General features: G+C 46.0%; 1 protein-coding gene across 1 annotated transcript in view; it reads right to left on the bottom strand.

Annotated features, from left to right (window-relative positions):
- Positions 1-5,099: 5,099 nt before the first annotated feature.
- Positions 5,100-25,843, bottom strand: part of hectd2 (HECT domain containing 2) — a 72,537-nt gene continuing 51,793 nt past the window's right edge. Inside the window, exons 17-22 of the mRNA XM_042009904.1 lie at positions 25,654-25,728; positions 18,756-18,843; positions 17,747-17,853; positions 10,753-10,868; positions 8,817-8,960; positions 5,100-6,288 (exon numbers count right to left, since the gene is read on the bottom strand). Of these exons, the coding sequence (XP_041865838.1) occupies positions 6,168-6,288; positions 8,817-8,960; positions 10,753-10,868; positions 17,747-17,853; positions 18,756-18,843; positions 25,654-25,728 (651 nt within the window). The 3' untranslated portion in view covers positions 5,100-6,167. The remainder of the gene's footprint in view (positions 6,289-8,816; positions 8,961-10,752; positions 10,869-17,746; positions 17,854-18,755; positions 18,844-25,653; positions 25,729-25,843) is intronic.

Here is a 25,843-nt window from a genome sequence, read left to right as displayed (position 1 = left end):
AACAATTCTGCATAAATACTTAACATGCTGATCTTGCAGCTGCAGAACCACTGGTGGATTCATGAGCAACTTTTTCCCATTTAAGGCAGAAGTATTCGGTCCAGGTCCTGCACAGCAGGAGCAGCTCTGCTGTGAGGCTGGATCAGAGGAATGAATGAAGAAAAAAAAAGACAGCAGCCAAACCTTTTTTCTGGAGAGGTGGAACACCACCTCCACTTTTACTGCAGGTACTTGTGAAGTCACAGCAGCACACAGGACGTTATTTAAGACTCAGGCAGAAGAACAGGGGACGGCATCGTGCATGGTCAGCGTACATGGAAACAGCTGGTTACAGATGCAGGTTTACAGCCAGACAACAAACACAACAGACTTTTCTTTACTCTGAGCACCGTCTGCACGCTTCGGTTCAGGTTAGAATAATCACATCAACAAATCCTCTGAATCCATTTGAACTATTTTCAAACAGAAGCTGGACCAGGTCTTTACTCGGCCATTGTTGGTCTTCCTGCACACAAGAGACCCGAGACAAATGAAAAGAACATGTCTGACGTTGCATTTTTACTGATAAAATCTAAAATGTTTCCGCTGAGGATGCTGCCATCCTTGTCCCAGTCAGCAGCTCATCTGTGCGTTAACTCTAACAGGATCTGGGTGTGGCAGTAAGACCGCCTTCCTGGTTCCTGCCGCGGTTCTGGACCAGCTGACGCCACATCAAGGCCGCATTATTGAGCGAGCAGCCTTTTCAGGCCGCACAGAATGACCGCCTCAGACCAGACTGATGTAAATATGGACAGTGCTGCCAAAGAAGCTGTAGACTGTTGCTTGGTTACCTCAATTTATCCTTTAGGACTTCAGCCATTTCACCATGGCAACCCCCCTATAAGACACTGCTGAGGGTTAAGAGCCTGCTGCTCTGCTCTGGAAGCAGTTTGAAATAAAGTTGCAGAAAAGCTGCAACAGAGGCATAAAGTGTGGACGGAATCAGGTTTTACTAGCAGGTAAATCAGATAGCTGATGAGGAGAAAACAGCTTTTCTGGAGAGAAGTTGGGATGTTAGAGGAAAGAGCAGCTCTGGTTCCTGCTGCTGCGCTGCTGGACTACTCCTAACAGAAAAGATCTATTGTTGAAGGAGCTTTTTCAGACCATACAGGCGGTTGCAGGGGCTCGGTGAATGAGTGACCCAGATTAGACTGAAGTAAATTTGGACGGCGCTGCCGAGGAAGCTCCTCCATCGTTGCTTGGTTACTGAAACTGGCCTTTTTAAAAGCATGCAAGTAGCAAAAAGCTGCAACAGGCGTTTCTGTAGCTTACCGGGTGATTATCGGGTTGACGCTCAAGGTTGTGTCATAAAATAACTTCATCTCATGTGAAAACACTAAACACATGCAGAGACAGCACTGTTGGGTCCGTTGGTCTGAAGCTTAGGCTCGACATGGTGTGATGGCTAAGTTTAATTCATGTAAGTCTCGGCTTTCTAATGCAGGAAACTTTTTCTTGGAACAGTTTCAGCAGCAAATGATCAAATAAAAAACAATCCTTCCTGCTTTTACTGATATTTTCCTCCTGTGCTGATAGAGTTAAACTTAAATTCAAATTTAATGTCAATAAAAGGGGAGAAATCGAACTACTGACCAGCTGAAGTAAAAGCAGATTCAGCAGAATTCTCTGGAAACATGCAGTTAGTAAAAGTGGAATCTCCCATATCTGGTTGTACAGCTGCATAATAGCTGAATTCCAACGTTAAAGAACCAAGAACCCTGCGGTGAAGAAAACCAACGAGGTCCGGATCAGTCTGGATGAGCAGCAGTGATGCTGCTAATGCTCCATTCCACATGCAAGTCCATGCTTCACCCCTATATAACCTACCCACCCCTCAACGCCAGGAGACGCATTTGTTTGTGGATGGAGGGAAACGTCACTGCATCTTTAGCCTGATTCCGCTATCAGGCCACATATTTCCAAGCTAGTGTGCATGTTGCCCAGAGCCTGAAACTCAGAGACAAAAACTTCTCAGTGTTTCAGTCATGGGGCATCTGGCTGGAAATGAAAACTGCCCACGATGCATTGCAGCCTGTGGATGGGACTACCCTGTTAATCCTAGAGAAGATAACTACCCATAAACCCTGGTCACGGGTCCAGGTTGTAACCAGCTCCGCATCATGGTTTCACCATGACAGCAGAAACAGCTGATCAGGACCTTCAGTGGGTCATAAGCCCTGGCACGAATGGAGTCCCTATCTACTCCCAGACTACTCCCACTCTACTCCAGTCTATGCCCACTCTATTCCCATGTCCACTCTCAATCTACTCCCACTCTACTCCCATTCTACTCCCAGTCTACTCCTAATCTGCTCCCAGCTTCTCCCATTTCCAATCTCAATCTACTCCCAGTCTACTTGAATCTACTCCCATCCTACTCTTAGTCTACTCCCAATCTACTCTGATCTACTCCAAGTGTGCTCCCAACCTACTCCCAATGTACTCTCAGTCTACACTCTACTCATTTGTCCTATTCTGAAATATGTGCACAGAATTAGCATCATGAACCATTATGCCTGCACGTTTTCCATCAGTTTCATTTCATTGTCGGCTAAAATAGTTTTTACTTGAATGTGTTAAAAATTGTGATAGGTTTGAATTCTGGTTGGCATAAAAGACTCAAGACTGACTCTTAATACCAAATCTATTGCATTTGTTGTATTTCCTTGTTTGAACATCCTTCCAGACTAAATGTTGAACTGGTTTCATGGCTGCAGACATGGAGCATCATGACAGCTGCTAGCACAGCCAGGAAGTCAGCTGAAGGGGAGGTGGTGGAAGATAATGGCTAGCTACCCTGTTCTGAGTCTTCTCTCCATATTCTCTGCCTTCTGGTCAGCAATCAAAACGCTCGGATAGGTTCAGAAAACATCACTGTTTGGTTAAAAATATTGTGATATGCAAGGCTGATCTGGAGAATTAGATAAAGATGATGCAGGAAAAACTGTTTCCTGCACAGATTTGTGAAGCAATGACAGAAGCTGCAGACGGGTTGAAGTAGTTTAAAAGTACCGAAGGATAACTGCAAAGACATCCACAGCTCCTCTCTCAGCAACAATGAAATAAACTCAAACATCCAATCAAAAGCTCTGCTTCAATGTTGAACACTAAATACAAACACTTCTGCTGCAGCCTGTTAAAAACACAGGCAGCAATGTCGACGAACAAAACATAGAAAGCTACTTCATCATATACAATAACAATAGTATTCTTCTCTCAGCAAAGCGTTAAATCATGACAGTGTGCTGCAAACAAAGCAAGAAGAGATAAACACCTTCCATAAAAAGTAAAACACCACAAAGCTAGCTTACTGCCTCCATCTTCCTCCAGCTAGTGAAGCATGTTGCAGCTGAAGTTTGGTTCTTTAACATAGAAACAGTTTAAGTTTAACGGAGGCAGGAAAACAGTTAAGAAAGGAATTACCTGAGAAACATCAACTTCAAAAATTCAAAGAAACGGTGACTTAATGAGGGAAGGTTTCTGGAGGAGTTGATGGATGATCCTGGATGATTTTATTTCAATAAATGGAAACAGATCAAATTCCCTCTATGGATCTGGATTTGATGTGTAAACAATTTGGAAAACTGACAGGAAACATGGGAAAATGGAACCGTGGAAACATGGGAACATGGAATCATGGAATATGGAAACATGGAACTGTGGAAACATGGAAACATGGAATCATGGAATATGGGAACATGGAATCATGGAATATGGAAACATGGAACTGTGGAAACATGGGAACATGGAATCATGGAATATGGAAACATGGAACCATGGAAACATGGGAACATGAAATCATGGAATATGGAAACATGGAACTGTGGAAACATGGAAACATGGAACCATGGAAACATGGGAACATGGAATCATGGAATATGGAAACATGGAACTGTGGAAACATGGGAACATGGAATCATGGAATATGGGAACATGGAATCATGGAATATGGAAACATGGAACCATGGAACCATGGAAACATGGAATCATGGAATATGGAAACATGGAACTGTGGAAACATGGAAACATGGAACCATGGAAACATGGGAACATGGAATCATGGAACATGGAAACATGGAACCATGGAAACATGGAAACATGGAAACATGGAACCATGGAAAATGGAAACATGGAACCATGGAAACATGGAATCATGGAATATGGAAACAGGGAACTGTGGAAACATGGAACCATGGAAACATGGGAACATGGGAACATGGAAACATGGAACATGGAAACATGGAACCATGGAAACATGGGAAAATGGAATATGGGAACATGGAACTGTGGAAACATGGAACCATGGAAACATGGGAACATGGAATAATGGAACTATGGAAACATGGAACCATGGAAACATGGGAACATGGGAACATGGAATAATGGAACTATGGAAACATGGAACCATGGAAACATGGGAACATGGAATAATGGAACTATGGAAACATGGAATGGAACTATGGAAACATGGAACTATGGAAACATGGGAACATGGTACTATGGAAACATGGAATGGAAACATGGAACCATGGAAACATGGGAACATGGAATCATGGAATATGGAAACATGGAACTGTGGAAACATGGAAACATGGAACCATGGAAACATGGAATCATGGAACATGGAAACATGGAAACATGGAACCATGGAAAATGGAAACATGGAACCATGGAAACATGGAAACATGGAACCATGGAAAATGGAAACATGGAACCATGGAAACATGGAATCATGGAATATGGAAACAGGGAACTGTGGAAACATGGAACCATGGAAACATGGGAACATGGAAACATGGAACATGGAAACATGGAACCATGGAAACATGGGAAAATGGAATATGGGAACATGGAACTGTGGAAACATGGAACCATGGAAAATGGAAACATGGAACTATGGAAACATGGAACCATGGAAACATGGGAACATGGAATAATGGAACTATGGAAACATGGAACCATGGAACCATGGAAAATGGAAACATGGAACTATGGAAACATGGAACCATGGAAACATGGGAACATGGAATAATGGAACTATGGAAACATGGAATGGAACTGTGGAAACATGGAACTATGGAAACATGGGAACATGGAACTATGGAAACATGGGAACATGGAACTATGGAAAGATGGAACGGAAACATGGAACCATGGGAACATGGAAACATTGGATGTGTCCGAATGTGCACCCTACGCCCTACATAGTGCTCTATATAGGGGTCACGTCATTTTGTCAGAGTGTCCGAATGTCCAGCTCGGAAAGCAAAGTGAGAATACCTAAAAAATACTGTTGAGTGTTTTTTATCATCTGGTTTGAAAATGAAGAAAATGTTGGTGTACTGTGTAAAAGTCCTGGTCCAGAGACCTGGTCCAGTCCTCATTCTCAAGCCTCATCAGAAATGGTCTCCATGACACACGAAATGGACTGAACATCAGTGGAAACAAGTCTGATGGAGGACAGACCATCCCCAGGAACCGGACCTTGGCGGGTCTGGTGAAGGGACGGACCCTCCCCAGAATCCGGACCTGGCAGGTCTAGGAAAGGATCACCCCCAGGAACCAGACCTTGGTGGGTCTGGTGAAGGGGTGAAGCAGTGTGGAATCATCTGGACAGATAACGGAACAAAAGGCAGAAACATCCAGAGAAAGTCTGGAAAGTCCTTCAAGGATCCTGGAGATGTAAAGAAATGAGGGAAAGCTTCTCTAAGAGGGTTCAGACTGGGATGAACTTACTTTAAGATCCTTACAACTGGACTGACTCGGGTTCTGACTCAGAAACTGGATTTGGATCTATATTGTCAGGTGTTTCAGTAAATCCTGCTGATTTAACGGCTGTCTTCTAGACTTTTCCAGAGTACTGTAACATTTTGGAGAACCTGCATGAAGCTTTTGCACAGTGCTGCACTCGTCTAAATTAAGAGAATTTCTTTAGTCATCTTTACTCAGGGTCTTCGTGCAAATTAAATCCAAAGCTCCCATTTTATCTGCTGCAGATAAAAAAAGAGTTAAAACTGATGAGTTCCGCTTGGTTAGAATAATAAACTTTCAGACTGGCGTGCTGAGCGTCTGATCCACAGCCAGAGGTCTGGGAGGTGCTCGTACAGGCGCTGAGCTAGCATTGCTCCTCATTCCAGACCAAAGCCTTCGGCGTTGGAGATGGCGATGGTGAGCTTGTGTTTGAGCTCCTTCCTGGTTCGATATGGAGGCAGACAGATCTGATTGAAGCAGGTGTGAGAGATCGGAAGCCTGCGGAGACAAACAGAGACATGAAGACAAGGAAAGAGACAGTTACTGGTGTAAAATTAGGACAGTCATCACTGTGGTCACGGTGACAGATCAGCTGGGCTGTTTCCATGCTTTCTATTGGTTCACATGCTGCATATCAACATGTTCATATCAAACGATCCCACTTCTCCTCTTTCATGCTGAGTCACAGAAAGTTTCAGAGGTCAAATCGGTGCAGGACGAGCAGCAAGATGAAGAATCACCTGATCTGGAGATTAACTGAAAGACGTAAAAAACTAAATGATGACAAACAAATATTTCAACATTTCTATCAGTTTAATTACTCCTGATCGTCCTGTAAGTTTCCACCTCAGGCTGTCCTCTGTCCCCCCTTCCAGACCAGACCTGTCCTCCGTCCCCCCTTCCAGACCAGACCTGTCCTCCGTCCCCCCTTCCAGACCAGACCTGTCCTCCGTCCCCCCTTCCAGACCAGACCTGTCCTCCATCCCCCCTTCCAGACCAGACTCTGGAATAACCCGGAACTTAATAGTTCAGGCCTCTGAAAGCGGATCTTTTTAATCTGACTTCAGTTTGAGTCCATCAGGATTTTATGTTGATTGAACTTCTTTTTAGTCACTCTTATTGGTTCATGTTGTTGGATTTATTTTACTGATCGATGGTTTCTGTGTTTTGTTTTGTTTTTAAAGTGCAATAGAAATAAAATTGACATTAAAATTCTTTGGTTATGACGATGATGATTAAATCTTATCCAGCCAATGAGATGGAAATGTTTTTGGAAACACTCAGTGAGAAGAACGCGGAGGGATCTGAAAGTGGGAAGAGGAAGGAGATGGAGCAGGAAAACATGGGGGAGGGACGTGGACGTTTAGGGTTGGTGAGTTCAAGGCTACATAATCTGACCAATAGAGCTCCTATAGATTTAACACAACAGCTTCCAGCCCATCCCCCCATCCCAGGATGCTGCATTACCACAACATACTGACCCTGATACGAGTTCATGTGTGAGCCAATGACAGCGGAGCTCCTGCATGTGTGAGGGGGTGTGACGGTCAGAAGGTGGCTTCAGCTTCTCATGAGGAAAAGAGTGTGTGTGGATTCTGTGGTTCATGTGAGACTGAAGTGTTGTTGAATTATTATCAGTACTGTGTGTGTGTGTGCACATAAATGTGTGTGTGTTGCACAGCAGTGTAAACAGAGGAGAGCTGCTGTGTGTGAGAAAGATTGCTTTAATTATTCATCTCTGATCCTGACGTTGTTATTCCAGAAATCTTCAGTTTAATGGACTTTCTGGGTCTGGGATCAGGATTAGGGACAGTTTCAGGAATGTGATCCGAATGTGGAGACAGGAAGGAGAAGGAAAACATGGCGGGGGAGGGGTTAACGTAGCGTCATGAAGGTCAACCAGTTCAAGGCTGCTTATACTGACCAATCATCTACTATAGGTCTGACACAATGGCCACAATCAGCAACATGCTCCACTGCCCCCCCCAGAGTTCATACATGTGTGGGGGGCGCGGCAGTGAGTGGACGGTTGTACTGCTCACAAAGACATGAGTGTGGATGGATTTTCCCCCTATAGAGGCATTGTTAGCTCTGTGTGTGTGTGTGTGTGTGTGTGTGTGTGTGTGTGTGTGTGTGTGTGTGTGTGTGTGTGTGTGTGTGTGTGTGAAAAATTCTACACTATCTTCTGAGTTGTTCAGACTGGCAGAAACCTCAGAAATCTACATTGACTCTGCAGGTCTTGATGTTTTTGCATCTTCTTCACGTGATCGTTCCATCATCTAACAGAGGAAATGAGGTTAACTGTAGTTAGCCGAGGATTGTTTTCCAAGTTTAAAGGAACATATTTCAGTGTATCCTGTGATAAACTGGCGACCTGTCCAGGTGAACCTGCCTCTTGCCGGCTAATTGCTGGGACAAGCTCCAGTTTCCCCGCGACCCTGAACTGGACTAAAGGCCCATTTCTGTCGTAAACAGCGGCGTCCGTTTCAAACGCTGTCATGTGTTGCCGTCTTCATACTTCCATGCTTGTTTTTTGTTGCCATGGTTGTTGAGTCAGTTCCTCCACTAGGAGGCGGTGCTAAGTCCAGAATTCACTCCTGCAAGCCGACGTCAGTTTCAGACACCGGTTAGCAGCGGTAACGCGTTGCTATGACGTTTCCAACTGCCCAACACGCCCTAAACACGCATACAGTCTTTCTTTAAAAGCTCGCATAATTTCTTCAGTTGTTGACCTCGTCTTCATTCTTCTTCTGCTTATTTGTTCCCTTCTTCATCCTCTTCTTCTCTGGTTTGTTTCTTTCCCTGGTCGCATGTCAGCTATTCTGCTCAGCACTGTTCCAGATACCAGGAGCCGGTCCAGAGATTAAATCTTTCCTGGATAACATAGAAGGGTGAATGACGCCACATGAAGTTTTTAAGGAATCTGGAACTGTTGGAGACGGATAAAAGAGGAAAACTGGGCCCACAGATTTTCTGACTAAAGCACTGCCCTGAGGTCTGGTCTTAAACCACCTTTTGGAACCTACCAGTCAGTCGGGACATCAATCTTTGAGATTTTGAAGTTGAGGTCGGCCATTCCACCGACGGGAACGCGGTCACTTCCTGTGGCAAAGTGGAGGAGCTTCTTCTGCAGCTCCAGAGGGAATGCCAAGACCACATCCCAGAAACACCTGGAACACAGAGATGGCACCTGAAAACCACCTGAAAGCCTGTTTTACAGAAACCAAAACACCCTTATGACACCCCCGAGTGATACTGCTTATAGCTGTGGGATAAACTGTGATGGATAGCTGCCCTTCAGGTGATCTACGGAGGTTTTTCAGGTTTCTATCCATCCAGGAGGTTTACAATCCAGCCACTAAATGTAGTTTTATTCAGAGACTCTATCTGGTAAATCCACCATGATCCATGATAACAGCATTATTTATCACATTTCACCATAAAAACATCACCATCACTACTATGTTGCTAAGAGACCTCTATTTAGACCTGGACATGAAGATGAAATGAACGATGAGATGAGAAAAGGTTTGGTCACTGTTGATCTGTGTGTTATTTCTACAAAGTTCTGTTAGTAATAAATTCTGCTTTCTTCTTCTGGTCGACCTTTATGCTGCTAAATCTATTCATACATTCATTTTACATCATTTTATTCTCTGACAGCTGAGAAACATCATGTCTGATGCTGACTGGGATTGAAGGGATTCGGGTTCCAGGCTGGTTCTGATAAAGAAAGAAAACAGGCGGATATAAATCAGGAAAATATGACCTGGGGTTTTAAGGGTTAAACAGCATCCAGTCCCGAGTCAGAAGGCTCTGCAGTAGTCTTGGTTATTACTGATGAATGGAAACACAGCAACTTGGTGCTCTGGCTTCAGGAGTGGGAACAGATCAAGAAGTCACATTAACCGGCTGTAATGTCTCGTGTGGCGACTGAAAGTGCAGCTACCAGCCTCAGACCAGCAGAATGAGTTTTACCATCTGTAGCTGAGTCTCAGGGTCACGCAGACTAAATCTCTCCATGGTGGTGTGTCCTTCCTTTGCTGGTGCAGGTTACAGCAACCTGTGGACCAATGTGGTAGGAATATTTATAGCCTTTCTTCTCAGAGGAGCTCTACAGGCATGTAGTGGCTTTAGATGGAACTAGTTATTCTTCAGGATGGATGGACTGAACGGATCAATCGTGGCCTGAAACACAGAAAGCTTACAGGCAAACAGACGGTATTGATGTTGTATATGAGGCCAGCAGCTATCATTATCTGTGGTTGGCAAGTGTCGGCTCGTTTTCCTCTCCGAGGGCTGAAAGGAGGATCAGTCCTGTCACAACATGATCCCACTGTGAAGAGTTGAAGGTAAACCTCCGACTTTGTCTTTACTTAAAAGAGAAAAGACGCTTTAGTAACAGCAGCGTAAAAATGAGTTCGGCTGCTGGTTCTCTTTTCTGTTCTCTACACCCCCAACTGGTCCAGGAAGATGGCTGTCCTTCCTGGTTCTGGTTCTGATGGAGGTTTTCCTTCCTGGTTCTGGTTCTGATGGAGGTTTTACTTTTTGGTTTATGGTCCTGATGGAGGTTTTCCTTCCTGGTTCTGGTCCTGATGGAGGTTTTCCTTCCTGGTTCTGGTCCTGATGGAGATTTCCCTTCCTGGTTCTGGTCCTGATGGAGGTTTTCCTTCCTGGTTCTGGTTGTTTTAATTAGATTATAACTGGACTTTGATGAATTTAACTGTGCCTGTAAAGGTACTGTGAGACGACTTTGTTGTGAACAGATTCTGTATAAATAAAGCTGAATTGAATCGCTGACATTTTAATGACCAGTTAGCAGTTGATTAAAAGGTTTGAACTCTGACTTTGTTCCAGTGGGATTTTATCCCTCCAACAAACAACCGGATTCCTCTGAAGCGGAGCCTCTATAGCCGGCAGGTGGGTCTGAGCGGAGCTTCGCAGGAAGTGGAGGCATCTTACCGGACGGTGCTGTCCGTCTTGCTGTATCCTTCATACTGAGCAGCTTTCTGCAGCGCACTCATGTCGAGCTCTGGACTCCCACACACCAACATTTCCACCTCCTCTGGACGCAGCAGCTACAGAAACGAGAGAGAAACACTCAATACAAGCGAAGCATCTAGAACTCAGCCATGATGGCGTATGTCCCTCAGACAGAAGGAGTCAGTGGTCTTAGAACAAATGACAAGCATCTCTTCTCTGGCAGATCAGCATCACAGCAGCATTAGATCCACTGACGGCGCTGTGGCAGCATTACTTCACCTAGTACTTACTCATCTAGAGGAACCAAATGCAAGAATACTTTTCATTGATTGCAGCTCCGCTTATAGCACCACGATACCTCAGAAGCTGACAAACCGTTTCATTTTGGTTTGGACTATAACATCTGCATGAGGGTATTACAGTTGCTAACAAACAGGCAGCAAGCAGTAAGGCTCAGCTCTCCATCCTCATGTTATTTCCATCTGCACTGGTTCCCCACAGGGCTGCGTCCTGAGCCGTCATCCTACCCTGAACATCTCTGCCTGCGTGGCTTAACAGCAGTGTGGACGACACATTGCCACCATTAATAATCCAGAGAGAGGAAGTAGAACAGGTTTATTTTTAACACATAGCTTATGAAGTTATGAACAGAATCGGTGACAGAGGACAGCCTTGGCGGAGTCCAACCCTCACCGGAAATGATTCTGATTTACTGCCGGCGATGTGGACCAAGCTCTGACACCGGTCGTACAGGCACCGGACAGATCGTACAAGCGGGTCCGGCACTCCATACTCCCGGAGTACCCCCACAGGAGTCCCTGGGGGACACGGTCGAACGCCTTCTTCAAGTCCACAAAGCACATGTAGATTGGTTGGGCAAACTCCCATGCCCCCTCAAAGACCCTGAAGAGGGTGTAGAGCTGGTCCACTGTTCCACGACCGGGACAAAAACCACACTGCTCCTCCTCAATCCGAGGTTCGACTATCCGACGGACCCTCCTCTCCAGCAACCCTGAATAGACCTTACCGGGGAGGCTGAGCAGTGTGATCCCCCTGTAGTTGGAGCACACCCTCCGGTCCCCCTTTTTGAAGAGGGGGACCACCACCCCAGTCTGCCAGTCCAGGGGAACTGTCCCCGATGTCCACGCGATGCTTCAGAGGTGTGTCAGCCAACACAGCCCTACAGCATCCAGAGCCTTAAGGAACTCTGGGCGGACCTCATCCACCCCCGGGGCCCTGCCACCGAGGAGTTTTTTAACCACCTCAGCGACCTCAGCCCGAGAGATAGGAGAGCCAGCACCAGCTACCCCAGACTCTGCTTCCTGTCAGACTATGTGTCAGTGGGACTGGACTTCCAGATCAGCCTTAATCTATAAAAGCAGCAAACACTTAATCTGGGAGTGAAAAATCCAGTATTCCACATGATGATCTGAGTAACTTTTCCAGTTTTTTTTAATGTACATTTTCACTGACCACCTGAACCGACTCACCTCATCATACAAACTGAAGTCACGGCTATTAAGTCAGAAAGATGGAAAAGATGGAACACACTCTCCCACATTTTTTATTTTCTCCTGCACCCCTGGAGTATCTCCAGGTAGCCCAAAAGGGTGTGTGTACCTTTATTGGAGAAACACTGCTCTAGAATCACCTTTGGATTTTAAAGGAACAGACATCTGCACATTATGTGCAAAGCAGTGGAGGGAAACATCCAGATTCTTAAATATAGACGCCAGCGGGAACATGCAGAATGAAAACGGGAGCAGACCTAAAATAGATCCTTGTGGGACCCCACAGCTAAGTAGGGCTGCTGCTGAGAGATAATGGTCAAAAAAAAAAATCTAATATCAGAAGTAGGGCCGTAAGTCTGAGGAGGAAATTCAAAGCTTAAATATGATTATTGAATATTATTGGGAAAATGTGGGTTCTTGTAGAAAATGAAGAGGCCTACAACAGTGTCACATCAGGTAAAAGATAATATATGTAAAAGATTAAAAAAACGGCAAAATGCAAACTCAGTGGGGCAAAGTCGGACTTTCTGTCCAGACTGTGATTTATCCTAAGCTGCAGGTTGAGAGGGCTGGTGACCTCTGAGCTGAATGGCTGCAACATCAGCAAGTAAAACTTCCCCTGAAACGCTGCAACCGTCACTTCCGTTGCTTTGATGGCGCAACATACAGTAAAGGAGGAGGAGAAACAGGAAGTTGACTCATCGCCAGCTGATCACAGATAATATTGAGCTCATTTGTCCAGTTTAGTCCAAATTAAAGTTATAGAAAAGGAAAAAGTCTGAAAGGTTTCTGGAAAAAAACAAACTTTTAAAGAAGGAAGAATCCATTTTGTCTTGATGTTGCTGTCTGACAACATGATGATTTAAGAGTCAGAAATGCTGCCACACACACGCGGACACACCTAGAAACTGAACTCGAGCCTGTCTCATCACATCCTGAGACGTCACACCGTGAGGACGTGACTGAAGGACCAAGAGGCAGAAGCAGGCTGCACAATGAAACGTGCCAAACACAACGAACCAACACCTGAGCAACACTCCCTGCATCCCTCTGCAGCAAACACTCCGGTAAATAACAGAGGAACTGAAACAACCAAAAACACACATAATCCACAGAGCCTAAAAGCTCCTCAAGCAAGTTTCATTACTCACCTACAACATGAGGGAAAACTGGTCCAGAGCACATCATTCAGACAACAGCTGACTGTGATCAACGCCGAGGTCAGACAAGCAACCACCTCATTATTAATTCATGACCAGTAGTTTAGCAGAAAGACCGGTATCCGGGCGGTTGTTTCAGGTGAGGGAAGGTAAATATGGTTTACCTGGACTATAGATGTAAAAACCAGCCTGTCACTTTCAATCCACAGAGTTCGAAACCATTTACAACTCAACTTAGATCAGAGATGATCTACTGAACACACCCAGAAGGGAAAATTCTTCTTATTATTGGACTGTTTTAAAATAGGAAGATACAAACAGTGAAAGGCGTCGGTTCTGACCTCTGGCTCGGATTTAAAGGAAATGTCTGGAAAGGTTAATCATGGCTTTTGTTTCCGTTGTTGAGGATAAATTTCTGTCACTCACTGCAGTTCGCTATGTTTTGGTTTCGTTTTCTTTTGTGATGTTTGAAACTACAGCGAGCGGAGGCAGAAGACGTGAGGCACACAGCAGCTGATACTGGGATTTCTCCAGCGTCTCCATCAGGATCTCGGCTGCTTCTGCTGGCCTGGAGTTTTCCAGTCGACTCTTCAAGCTAAATAACGGCATCTTCTGCTCTTCCAGATCTCACCCATCTCTTCACTGCCGGATACAACATATCTCACCGTTTCATGTTTCCAGCCAACATGCAGGACTGATGGAGTCTGTCATCTGCGTCCAACACATCATCTTCCCAAAGCTGGAAAGTCTGCAAACAGCTCATCCGTGTGAAATCTTTTCTCCTTTAATCCAGACGGAGCTCTGGATTTTAACTCGCCTTCCTTCCTGTTTAATTGCTCCTCGCCTGCTTTCAGTTTCCATCACCACCCGTTTTATACCCAGTTCCTCTCACGGTTTTTAGTTATTAGTTCATTCTTTTTAGGTCTTCTGCCTCCTGAATTTAATCCTCTCCCATGACAGGAGGGCCTTCAGACTGTGGGTTTACTTGGAAAATTGTGGAAAAAAACAAAGATTAATATTAAGGTGAGTGATTTTAAAAGCCCCAGAAGCAGGGAATTATGGGAAACTTAGATCAGGAATAAATGAATGTTTGATAAAAAGAAAAAGATAGAGTCCGATGAGACTTGGTTTTACTTCCGTCCGTGAAAGTCACATTACAGCTTTCCTTTTTATAACACAGGGAACGAAAGAGCAACTTTTACTGCTGCTGTTCAGCACTTCCAAGCTGATGTGGCTCAAAAAGATTCTTTCTGTCCATTAATGTCTAACAGAGAAAATAAATAGTTCTTTTCCTTAAAAATGTGACATAAGAGCAGAAACAAAACAAGCAAGTTGGTTTTTATCAGCCCTGCTGAGACTGGTTGTCCCAGCGTTCCCGGTGGAATCGACATGTTCCTTCTGACCCACATTCAGGCGCTCAGCTGATACAGAAGGAGTCAAACTCTGCATCTTATCTGCAGACGGACGGCAGCGTTTGCTGTGCTGGAAGCAGAGCAGAGGTGGGACCCCTCCCGGCATAAAAAGCCACGAACAGAGCGAGTCAGGACCAAAGGGTCAGAGGTCACAAGTGAAATTTTAGCACTTCCATGTCACAGTGGAACCATTCAGAAAGTATGTGTTAGATGTATCTAAACTTTAATAAATCAGATTTATATATTACAATATATTCAAAATAAAAGCCTCAAACAAGATGATATTAACCAGAAATGGATAAATATAAAGTTGGATCAATAATTTGTCCTTTGAGGGCCTTTGGCTCCATCCCTCCCCAGAGCTGACCTACATATAATTCTTTACAGAGGCCTGAACATGTTGGATCAGGCTGGTTTCATTCATATTTATCTGATAGATTTCAGTTAGTTAATGCAAATGACGAGTCTTCCTCACACACCTGAGTAATTCATGGAGTTGCTCAGGGTTCTGTACTCTTTACGTTATACATGCTTCCCTGAGGTAAAAGCATTGGACAGCATGGTAAACTTTCATTGTTTATGACGTTTTTATCCAAAGTGACTTTCAGCGTCAGGCAGCAGCGTTCAGGGTCGTGTCTAAGGACCCAACTGGAAGGTATTAACATTCAACCCGCGGGAGTTGGACTCTGGTCTCTGGTCACCCACATGGTAGACTGCCGCTCTGCCAGCTGAGCTAACCAGTCACATATCTGTGTGGATGATGCTCAGATTTACGCCTCCATGAAGCCTGATGAAACCAACCAGTGTGTTAGATTAGAAAGATGTCTTAATGAAGACCTGGATGACTCTGAATTTTCTCCCTCTAAACTCAGACAGACTGAGGGTGTTGTCTTTGGACCTGAAAAACTCAGGAAGATTCTGTCTAGTTATGGAATGGATGGCTTCCAGTACTACAGCAAGGATGGACTTATTCTGGACCAGGATCTGTCCTTTGGCTCACATATAAAACAAGTTTCTAGGACCACCGTCTTCCACTTAATACTAATACTAATATTAATACTAACACTAATACTAATACTAATATTAATACTCCTAGAATGAGGATCTTCCTGTCTAAGGATGATGTAGGAAAACTGGTCCATGCTTCTGTTCCTTCCACATTGGACGACCGTACTTCCTGATTATTGTTCTGAAAAGTCTCCAGCTGAAATGCTGCAGCCAGGGTCCTGATTGAGGTTTTCCTTCCTGCTTCTGATGGAGGTTTTCCTTCCTGGTTTATGGTCCTGATGGAGGGCTGAAAGGAGGATCAGTCCTGTCACAACATGATCCCACTGTGAAGAGTTGAAGGTAAACCTCCGACTTTGTCTTTACTTAAAAGAGAAAAGACGCTTTAGTAACAGCAGCGTAAAAATGAGTTCGGCTGCTGGTTCTCTTTTCTGTTCTCTACACCCCCAACTGGTCCAGGAAGATGGCTGTCCTTCCTGGTTCTGGTTCTGATGGAGGTTTTCCTTCCTGGTTCTGGTTCTGATGGAGGTTTTACTTTTTGGTTTATGGTCCTGATGGAGGTTTTCCTTCCTGGTTCTGGTGCTGATGGAGGATTTCTTTCCTGGTTCTGGTCCCAATGGAGGATTTCTTTCCTGGTTCTGGTCCCGATGGAGGTTTTCTTTCCTGGTTCTGGTCCTGATGGAGGTTTTCCTTATAAAAATCTTTAAAGTCATTCTACATTGCAAAGTAAAAAGTGAATAAATAAAGATAAGCAGTATCAAACACAGGTCAGCTGTGAGCAGGGTAAAGTTCTTCTTTCTTTGTAGGACCATGACCATGTTCTTTAAATAGCTGCTGACCTTCTAACCTCTTTGAGTGTCACGGTGGGCCTGCCACAACATGTCAGCACAGTGTTTTTTTCTTTAAAATGGATCATCTGACCAGTTGGTGTTTTACTTTTCAGATCTGAATATTTCGGTCTATAGTCCAACAGATGTCTCACGTCTCAGTTGTGACTCAGCAGAAAATTCACAACTCACCATGAACTTGGTTAAAACCCGGAGAATTCAGTTGAATTCTCATGAGACAACTCTGGTTTAACAAACTAGCAGCCTCGCTGTCTGATGGTAAGCTGATTAGGTTACCAGGAACTGAAACCAGGAAGAGAACCCTCCTTCAGAGCCAGAACCAGGACCAGGGAACAAAACTCCATCAGAACCAGGAAGGAAAACCTCGGGGGTGGAGAGGACAGGAAAGAGGGGTCTGGTTTTTACCTGACCCCTGACAGAAACAGCTTTTTAGCTACACCTGAACCGCAGTTTAGTACTTTTATCAGTTCAATTTATTCCAATCAATACACGAGTTAAAGCTGTTAAAACACCTGCTTTTATGATTTTTACAACTATTGGCTGACTATTGGTTGTCATGTCAACATTCGTCCTCCTAAGCATGCTTCAAAGGTTATTATCCCTCCAGTTTAAGTCAGTTAGAAAATAACTGACGTAACAATAGAACGAGAAAGGCTGTGTGGGACTCTGAAGGGAGTATTTAAGAGAAACTATGCCGGGCCGAGAACGCCGCCCTGAGGGACTCCACAGGGAAGTATGACCTAAACCACTTCGGCTTTAGCTTCAACGATGACACAATGCTGCAGGCAAGAAACAAGGATGTTACATCATGGCTGTTCCATGTGTAATAGCTTCAAAGACTGTTAACAACTTGTTAAAAGTGCTGCTAAAATATGGCGAAAGCCTTTGAAACAAACTGGAAACACCTTCAATATGAAGTATTACAAAGACAAAAATCTTTTTCATTATTTTATCTGTTCTCTTATATGACCTCAGTTTATTTGAGAAACCTATTAATTGCATAAACAGAAGGTGAAGGATCTGCTGCACAGACTCACCATGAGGGCGTCAGAGGCGCACACACTGTGGAAGCCGTGGTAGAAGGCGGCAAACTGCTTAGAAATGGATTTATTCAGCAGGAAGTCCACATAGAGCTGGACATACTCTGTGGAAACAGAAAACAATCATTTTCTCCATTCCATGACTCATTTTTACCCATTAACCCTCCAGCCTTGGATCCGGGAAGCTGGTACAGAGCTGGAACCAACAAGAGCTGCTGGATGGAAAATGAGCTCTAAAAAATAAAGCTGTTTATGGATCTTATCCAGCTGTGATTTTACAGTTAAAGTTCAGAGCAGTTCTGCCTAAATGACAGTGCTGCTGATGGTAAACTGTTAACTAGCTGATAACTTCACCTCGCTGCACCAGGAAAGCATCACTTATTTACACACGGGGTGGAAGGAGGGATGTCCGTCTCCCCCCGGAATATTTGGTTCTGCTAATTAGTCCAGCTGAGATGAAATAAGATCAAATATGTCTGTAATGTATTTCACAAGAGATCACAATCAATATGGCGGCCATGTCAACAGAAGTAGCATGCAATCTGCTGCGACGTACGAAGGTGATGCGCTAACACAGCAGCTAATCCCGTTAGCTTCTGTTAGAGAGTCAGAGAGCAGCTCGTCCAATGACCAGAAGGTGGGGGTTGGAATCACGTCACCTCACCTCCTTGCCTCCAGTGTGGGTGTATGAATGTTTGGGTTGGGTGGTGGTGCACATCGCCCGGCACGTTTCCATTGCCGTGTTTAGCTACACATGTAGGAAACAGCAAACTGCAGCTCATGCTTGGCTCTGGTAGGAAGACCGTTGACGTCTGGAAGCTGCTGCGCTTCATCTTACTTAAAACTACAGAAGCTACAACAACTCTCCGAGTAGGGCTATGTTTTAGAAGCAGATATTTAAAACACAAGAAGATGACATGTTGAGTTCTCAGCAGAAGCAGGCTGGCTCCTGTGGGGGACTGCGAGGCTATTTGAAGCTGAAATCTGACACTTTGCTGAGACCCACCCTTCCTGTTCTGCTTGGTGACAGGGATTTTGTCTCCTCCAGGCTTCAGGCTGTAGGATTTGACAATGCCCATCTCCTCCTGGGACACCTGCAACACACAAAATATAGTCAGTGAATGCATCTCTGCCATGAACGCAAAGTACAAGGACTACACAACGCAGAAGTCTGGATGTAGTTCCACAGTCCCAAGTTAGTCCAAGTTTCCTCATTACAGAATGACGAGCAGCCTGATTCCAGTAGTGCAACAACAGAATCCCATCAAACTCACCAGCTTGGCTCTCCGAGCTCTTTGTGTCAGAAACTGGTTTTTCCAACTCACCTGTTGAGTTTTGACCTGAAGGATTACAAACAGCCTGGTGTCCCCACAGTTCTGCCTCACTGATTAACTCAGACTAACTAAAGAGCTTTAGTTTGTTTTTGTGGCGGTTTCCTTGGGTCCGGTCTAACCGGACATGGTGGTCAGTGTCTCGGCTGAGGCTCGTCTCCACACAACTAACCACAATAATTACAGAGCTAAAGATTTTATCTGCACAGGTAAACCGTGCTGCTTTAGGACAGCTGTTACTCCTGTGGATCAACATTAACTCACTGAGAAGAAAAAGCCCGGGTGTAAGTCTTTAATGCATCAGGGTTTGTGAAGGTGTGGCGCAGTAACAGACAGAAAATTTTAAAAGTTGGTAAAATGATGGTCTGGGATCCACCATAGTTCAAGTCCAAATAAAAGGGAAGAAACTGAACGTATTCCGTACGTACTCCAAGCTCTACCTGCAGGCTGATGAGCTGCTAACCTTATCCAGCCAAAGATGGGTCTCACTACCGGAGCGTCTACCTGCAGGGGGACCACAGCAGACGTGGTGTTTCTACATCAGGAAGGATTTATCAGTGACTTCCTGCTGCCAGGGCGTCCACAGCTGGACACTTGATTCCTGACTCATGAATCAGCAGATCTATTTATACCTCTGTTATCAGTCACTTTAACCACCTCCAGACACTCGTTAACCAGCTGGTAATGGAAATAATCTCTTATTAGCTGCTCTTATCAAGCAGATTAGCTAGAATTAGCTCTGTGATGGTTTTCTCCTGTTCATGCAAACGTAAACACACTCAGTCCTGCTTCTTTCTCTGGATTTGATCCAACATACACTGTGTCCACGTTACCAGGTTCTCCTTCTAGTACCGGGTGGTCCTCTTCATCAGGACCACCTTCTAGTACCGGGCCGTCCTCTTCATCGGGACCACCTTCTAGTACCGGGTCGTCCTCTTCATCGGGACCACCTTCTAGTACCGGGTCGTCCTCTTCATCGGGTCCACCTTCTAGTACCGGGTCGTCCTCTTCATCGGGTCCACCTTCTAGTATCGGGTCGTCCTCTTCATCAGGACCACCTTCTAGTACCGGGTCGTCCTCTTCATCAGGTCCACCTTCTAGTACCGGGTCGTCCTCTTCGTCAGGTCCACCTTCTAGTACCGAGTCGTCCTCTTCATCAGGACCACCTTCTAGTACCGGGTCGTCCTCTTCGTCAGGACCACCTTCTAGTACCGGGTCGTCCTCTTCGTCAGGTCCACCTTCTAGTACAGAGTCGTCCTCTTCGTCAGGTCCACCTTCTAGTACCGGGTCGTCCTCTTCGTCAGGTCCACCTTCTAGTACCGGGTCGTCCTCTTCGTCAGGTCCACCTTCTAGTACCGAGTCGTCCTCTTCATCAGGACCACCTTCTAGTACCGGGTCGTCCTCTTCATCAGGTCCTTCTTCTAGTACCGGGTCGTCGTCTTCATCAGGACCGCCTTCTAGTACCGGGTCGTCCTCTTCGTCAGGTCCACCTTCTAGTACCGGGTCGTCCTCTTCGTCAGGTCCACCTTCTAGTACCGGGTCGTCCTCTTCGTCAGGACCACCTTCTAGTACCGGGTCGTCCTCTTCGTCAGGTCCACCTTCTAGTACCGGGTCGTCCTCTTCGTCAGGTCCACCTTCTAGTACAGAGTCGTCCTCTTCGTCAGGTCCACCTTCTAGTACCGGGTCGTCCTCTTCGTCAGGTCCACCTTCTAGTACAGAGTCGTCCTCTTCGTCAGGTCCACCTTCTAGTACCGGGTCGTCCTCTTCGTCAGGTCCACCTTCTAGTACCGGGTCGTCCTCTTCGTCAGGACCACCTTCTAGTACCGGGTCGTCCTCTTCGTCTAGTACCGGGTTGTCCTCTTCATCAGGTCCTTCTTCTAGTACCGGGTCGTCGTCTTCATCAGGACCGCCTTCTAGTACCGGGTCGTCCTCTTCATCAGGTCCACCTTCTAGTACCGGGTCGTCCTCTTCATCAGGTCCACCTTCTAATACCGAGTCATCCTCTTCATCAGGTCCACCTTCTAGTACCGAGTCGTCCTCTTCATCAGGACCGCCTTCTAGTATCGGGTCGTCCTCTTCATCAGGTCCTTCTTCTAGTACGGGGTCGTCCTCTTCATCAGGACCGCCTTCTAGTACCGAGTCGTCCTCTTCATCAGGACCACCTTCTAGTACCGGGTCGTCCTCTTCATCAGGTCCACCTTCTAGTACCAAGTCGTCCTCTTCATCAGGACCACCTTCTAGTACCGGGTCGTCCTCTTCATCAGGACAGCCTTCTGGTATCTGATCGTCCTCTTCATCAGGACCACCTTCTAGTACCGAGTCCTCCTCTTCATCAGGTCCTTCTTCTAGTACCGGGTCGTCCTCTTCATCAGGACCACCTTCTAGTACCGGGTCGTCCTCTTCATCAGGACCACCTTCTAGTACCGAGTCCTCCTCTTCATCAGGTCCTTCTTCTAGTACCGGGTCGTCCTCTTCATCAGGACCGCCTTCTAGCACCGGGTCGTCCTCTTCATCAGGACAGCCTTCTAGTACCGAGTCCTCCTCTTCATCAGGTCCTTCTTCTAGTACCGGGTCGTCCTCTTCATCAGGACCGCCTTCTAGTACCGGGTCGTCCTCTTCATCAGGACAGCCTTCTAGTACCGAGTCCTCCTCTTCATCAGGTCCTTCTTCTAGTACCGGGTCGTCCTCTTCATCAGGTCCACCTTCTAGTACCGGGTCGTCCTCTTCATCAGGACCACCTTCTAGTACCGGGTCGTCCTCTTCATCAGGACCACCTTCTAGTACGGGGTCGTCCTCTTCATCAGGTCCACCTTCTAGTACCGGGTCATCCTCTTCATCAGGTCCACCTTCTAGTACCGAGTCGTCCTCTTCATCAGGACCACCTTCTAGTACCGGGTCGTCCTCTTCATCAGGTCCACCTTCTAGTACCGGGTCGTCCTCTTCATCAGGACCGCCTTCTGGTACCGGATCGTCCTCTTCATCAGGACCACCTTCTAGTACCGAGTCCTCCTCTTCATCAGGTTCTTCTTCTAGTACCGGGTCGTCCTCTTCATCAGGACCGCCTTCTAGTACCGGGTCGTCCTCTTCATCAGGACAGCCTTCTAGTACCGAGTCCTCCTCTTCATCAGGACCACCTTCTAGTACGGGGTCGTCCTCTTCATCAGGACCACCTTCTAGTACCGAGTCCTCCTCTTCATCGGGTCCACCTTCTAGTACCGGGTCGTCCTCTTCATCAGGACCGCCTTCTAGTACCGGGTCGTCCTCTTCATCAGGACAGCCTTCTAGTACCGAGTCCTCCTCTTCATCAGGTCCTTCTTCTAGTACCGGGTCGTCCTCTTCATCAGGACTGCCTTCTGGTACCGGATCATCCTCTTCATCAGGACCACTTTCTAGTACCGAGTCCTCCTCTTCATCAGGTCCTTCTTCTAGTACCGGGTCGTCCTCTTCATCAGGACCGCCTTCTAGTACCGGGTCGTCCTCTTCATCAGGACCGCCTTCTAGTACCGGATCGTCCTCTTCATCAGGACCGCCTTCTAGTACCGGATCGTCCTCTTCATCAGGACAGCCTTCTAGTACCGAGTCCTCCTCTTCATCAGGTCCTTCTTCTAGTACCGGGTCGTCCTCTTCATCAGGACCGCCTTCTAGTACCGGGTCGTCCTCTTCATCAGGACCGCCTTCTAGTACCGGATCGTCCTCTTCATCAGGACAGCCTTCTAGTACCGAGTCCTCCTCTTCATCAGGTCCTTCTTCTAGTACCGGGTCGTCCTCTTCATCGGGTCCACCTTCTAGTACCGGGTCGTCCTCTTCATCAGGACCATCTTCTAGTACCGGGTCGTCCTCTTCATCGGGTCCACCTTCTAGTACCGGGTCGTCCTCTTCATCAGGACCATCTTCTAGTACCGGGTCGTCCTCTTCATCGGGACCACCTTCTAGCACCGGGTCGTCCTCTTCATCGGGTCCACCTTCTAGTACCAGGTCGTCCTCTTCATCAGGTCCACCTTCTAGTACCGGGTCGTCCTCTTCATCAGAACCACCTTCTAGTACCGGGTCGTCCTCTTCATCAGGTCCTTCTTCTAGTACCGGGTCGTCCTCTTCATCAGGACCACCTTCTAGTACCGGGTCGGACCTTTTTAATCCTGGTGTGATAGATGAAGCAGGTGATGGAAACCTTCCTCAGAGGTTTTCTCCATATTGACATGACAGCATCACACAGTTGCTGCAGGTTTGTCGGCTGCATCCATGATGAGAATGTCCCGTTCCACCACATCCCAAAGCTGCTCTACTGGACTGAGATCTGGTGGCTGTGGAGGCCGTTGGAGTCCAGTGAACTCATCGTCATGTTCTAGAAAGCAGCTGGAGATGATCTGAGCTTTGTGACATGGTGCATTATCCTGCTGGAAGTAGCATCAGAAGATGCTCCACTGTGGTCATAAAGGGATGGACATGGTCAGCAACAATACTCAGGTAGGCTGTGCTGGTTAAACCAGGCCACGTTGGTACTAAGGGGCCCAAACATTGACAAGTTGGAAACATTTCATTGAAGCTGCTCTTTACAAGTCTGTGCTGATGCTAAACCTCTGCTTCTATTAGCTTATTTTTGGGCTTGTCTGCCTCATCCTCTGCATGTCAGGGTATAAGTCACTGCAACTATGACATAATGCTGTGGCAGCTGAGTGTCTGCAGTTTTACCGGTAAGTCCAGGAACGTGGCTGAGATTTATAAGAGGTGGGAAAAGTAGTGAAGCAACGAAGGATAAAGGACATTATTCAAGCTTGCTAAGACCATATTTATTCATTGTTCCATGGTTTTGCTTCATGAACTGAATTTCCATTCATATTTCACACATTTAATTAAATTACTGCCCGTTTCCAGTTTTTCTGACAAAATATCAGGAAAATAGGGCTGGATGGAGAGGCCATGAAAGTCAGAGCTGAAGACATGACACAGAGTCAGTGTGGTGCATGTCGGTGGAATCTGTGCCACAGAGGTGTGAGTGGGATCAGCCTGGAGCTCTCACCATGGTTAAAAATAACACCTCCACCAGCCTTTTTCATAATCTGCCTTCCCACATGCGCTCCATGTAGAACCCCCACGGCAGCATAAACCACTTCATGTGGCTCATAGAAAATGCTGATGTCATGCAACAGGAATGTGAAGAACGGGGGGCTTCAGACAGGGGCTGCAAGCTAATGTCTCCATGTTAAACTCAGAGCACACAGATCTGTGCGTTTATTTTAGCAAAGAGAAAGAGGGCGGTGAACATTCCTGCAGTCGTGGATGATAATCAGTGAGCAGGATGTGGACTTTTCAGCCTGCAGCGCATCTGTGCAGAAAACGCATCGTCGTCCTAAAGATTCATTTAAAGAACAAAGATGACTGGCATGCATCCAACGCCACTGTTTAACTGCGAGGAGACAGCATCACTGAGCCGAGTAATCTCCTGTTACATAACTGGAGGGTGACTTTGGCTCAGTTTATGGTCGTAAAGGGCAGGCGGCCTCATAAGGGGCGGAGCATAAGAAGACCATTTACTGGAGGGACTGGCTGAGCTCTGCTGGGAATAATGGCTGCAGCAAGACTTTTAAAAGCTTTTCTTTTCTTGGTTCCCTCTTCAGAACACAAGCAAACCACATTTCTAGGAGGGTGAAACCAAACATATAAACCTAAAAAGAGCAAACATGGCAGGTTTTCATGTCTCTGTCCAGAGAACAAGACTGAAATCATCTTTGATTTTTAATCTGCCATGAAGGCGAGCGCTTGCCCGACATGAACACCATGTCTGTTACCCGGGTTGCCACTAGGTGGCGCCATGTTTGTGTCTCTTCAACTTTGTTTTTAATTCCTTGATATGTTTTAGTATTTTTATAGCGTAGAAAAGAGATGCAGAATGGTGGAGGATGCTTGGACCCTCTGGGATCAACGTTTGATGGCATTTCAGATTTAAGATGACGCAGCAACACAGACACTAAAACCAGTTTATAAATGGTTCTGATTGACCATTTACAACCAGAGTTCTGATAATAACGGTACGTCAGGTTTGTATGCAGGCCTGTTCTCGTCTCGTATCTCGTAATTATCAGATAAAAAGTCATAATAATGAAATAAAAAGTCATCATGAGACAGAAAGTCATAATTATAAGATTTAAAAGTGATAAGTATGAAATAAAACTCATTTTTGATACCAAACATGCCCAGTGCGCCAGGAATGTTCCTGACATGCAAAGTCGAGAACAACAGGCAGAATCTTTGCTTTAAGCCTCCAAATCCGATGTGAGAAGTTTGGGATTAAAGCAGGAGGAGAGTTTGTTTGTTTACAGGGCACGGTGCACGTGACAGAAGAAATCTGACTCTATGTGTAGCTGTGTGTCTCCGTTTACATAGTAATCATAGTTATTACATAGTAATGACATTAATGATGATAATAACAATGTAATGTTAACATGCATGTCCCACGGGCCGGTCGGACCCACCGGCCACGGCGAGGGTTACCATACGAGTTCGTGACTTACATCCTGACATCTCTGGAGCACGCCTGCAGAGTTTGACGTGTGCACAGCTCTTCTGGATTTTTACCTGGAAGGTGAGGTAGAAGTCCTCCTCCACATTCCCCTCGTAGCTCAGCAGCTCCCCTAAACCGTGAGCCAGATCCTGCAAACAGACCCCGGTTACAGTTGAAGGTAGAAACAGATGTTTTACTGGTGTTCTCCAGACAGAACCAGCGAGGATGCATCTGCAGCATCAGGTCAGGCCTGAACTTGTGAGT

This window comes from Melanotaenia boesemani, chromosome 16 (assembly GCF_017639745.1).
Source record: "Melanotaenia boesemani isolate fMelBoe1 chromosome 16, fMelBoe1.pri, whole genome shotgun sequence".
NCBI lineage: Eukaryota > Metazoa > Chordata > Actinopteri > Atheriniformes > Melanotaeniidae > Melanotaenia > Melanotaenia boesemani.
Note: the sequence above shows the minus strand (reverse complement) of the source record. Positions and strands in the feature narration are given on the sequence as shown.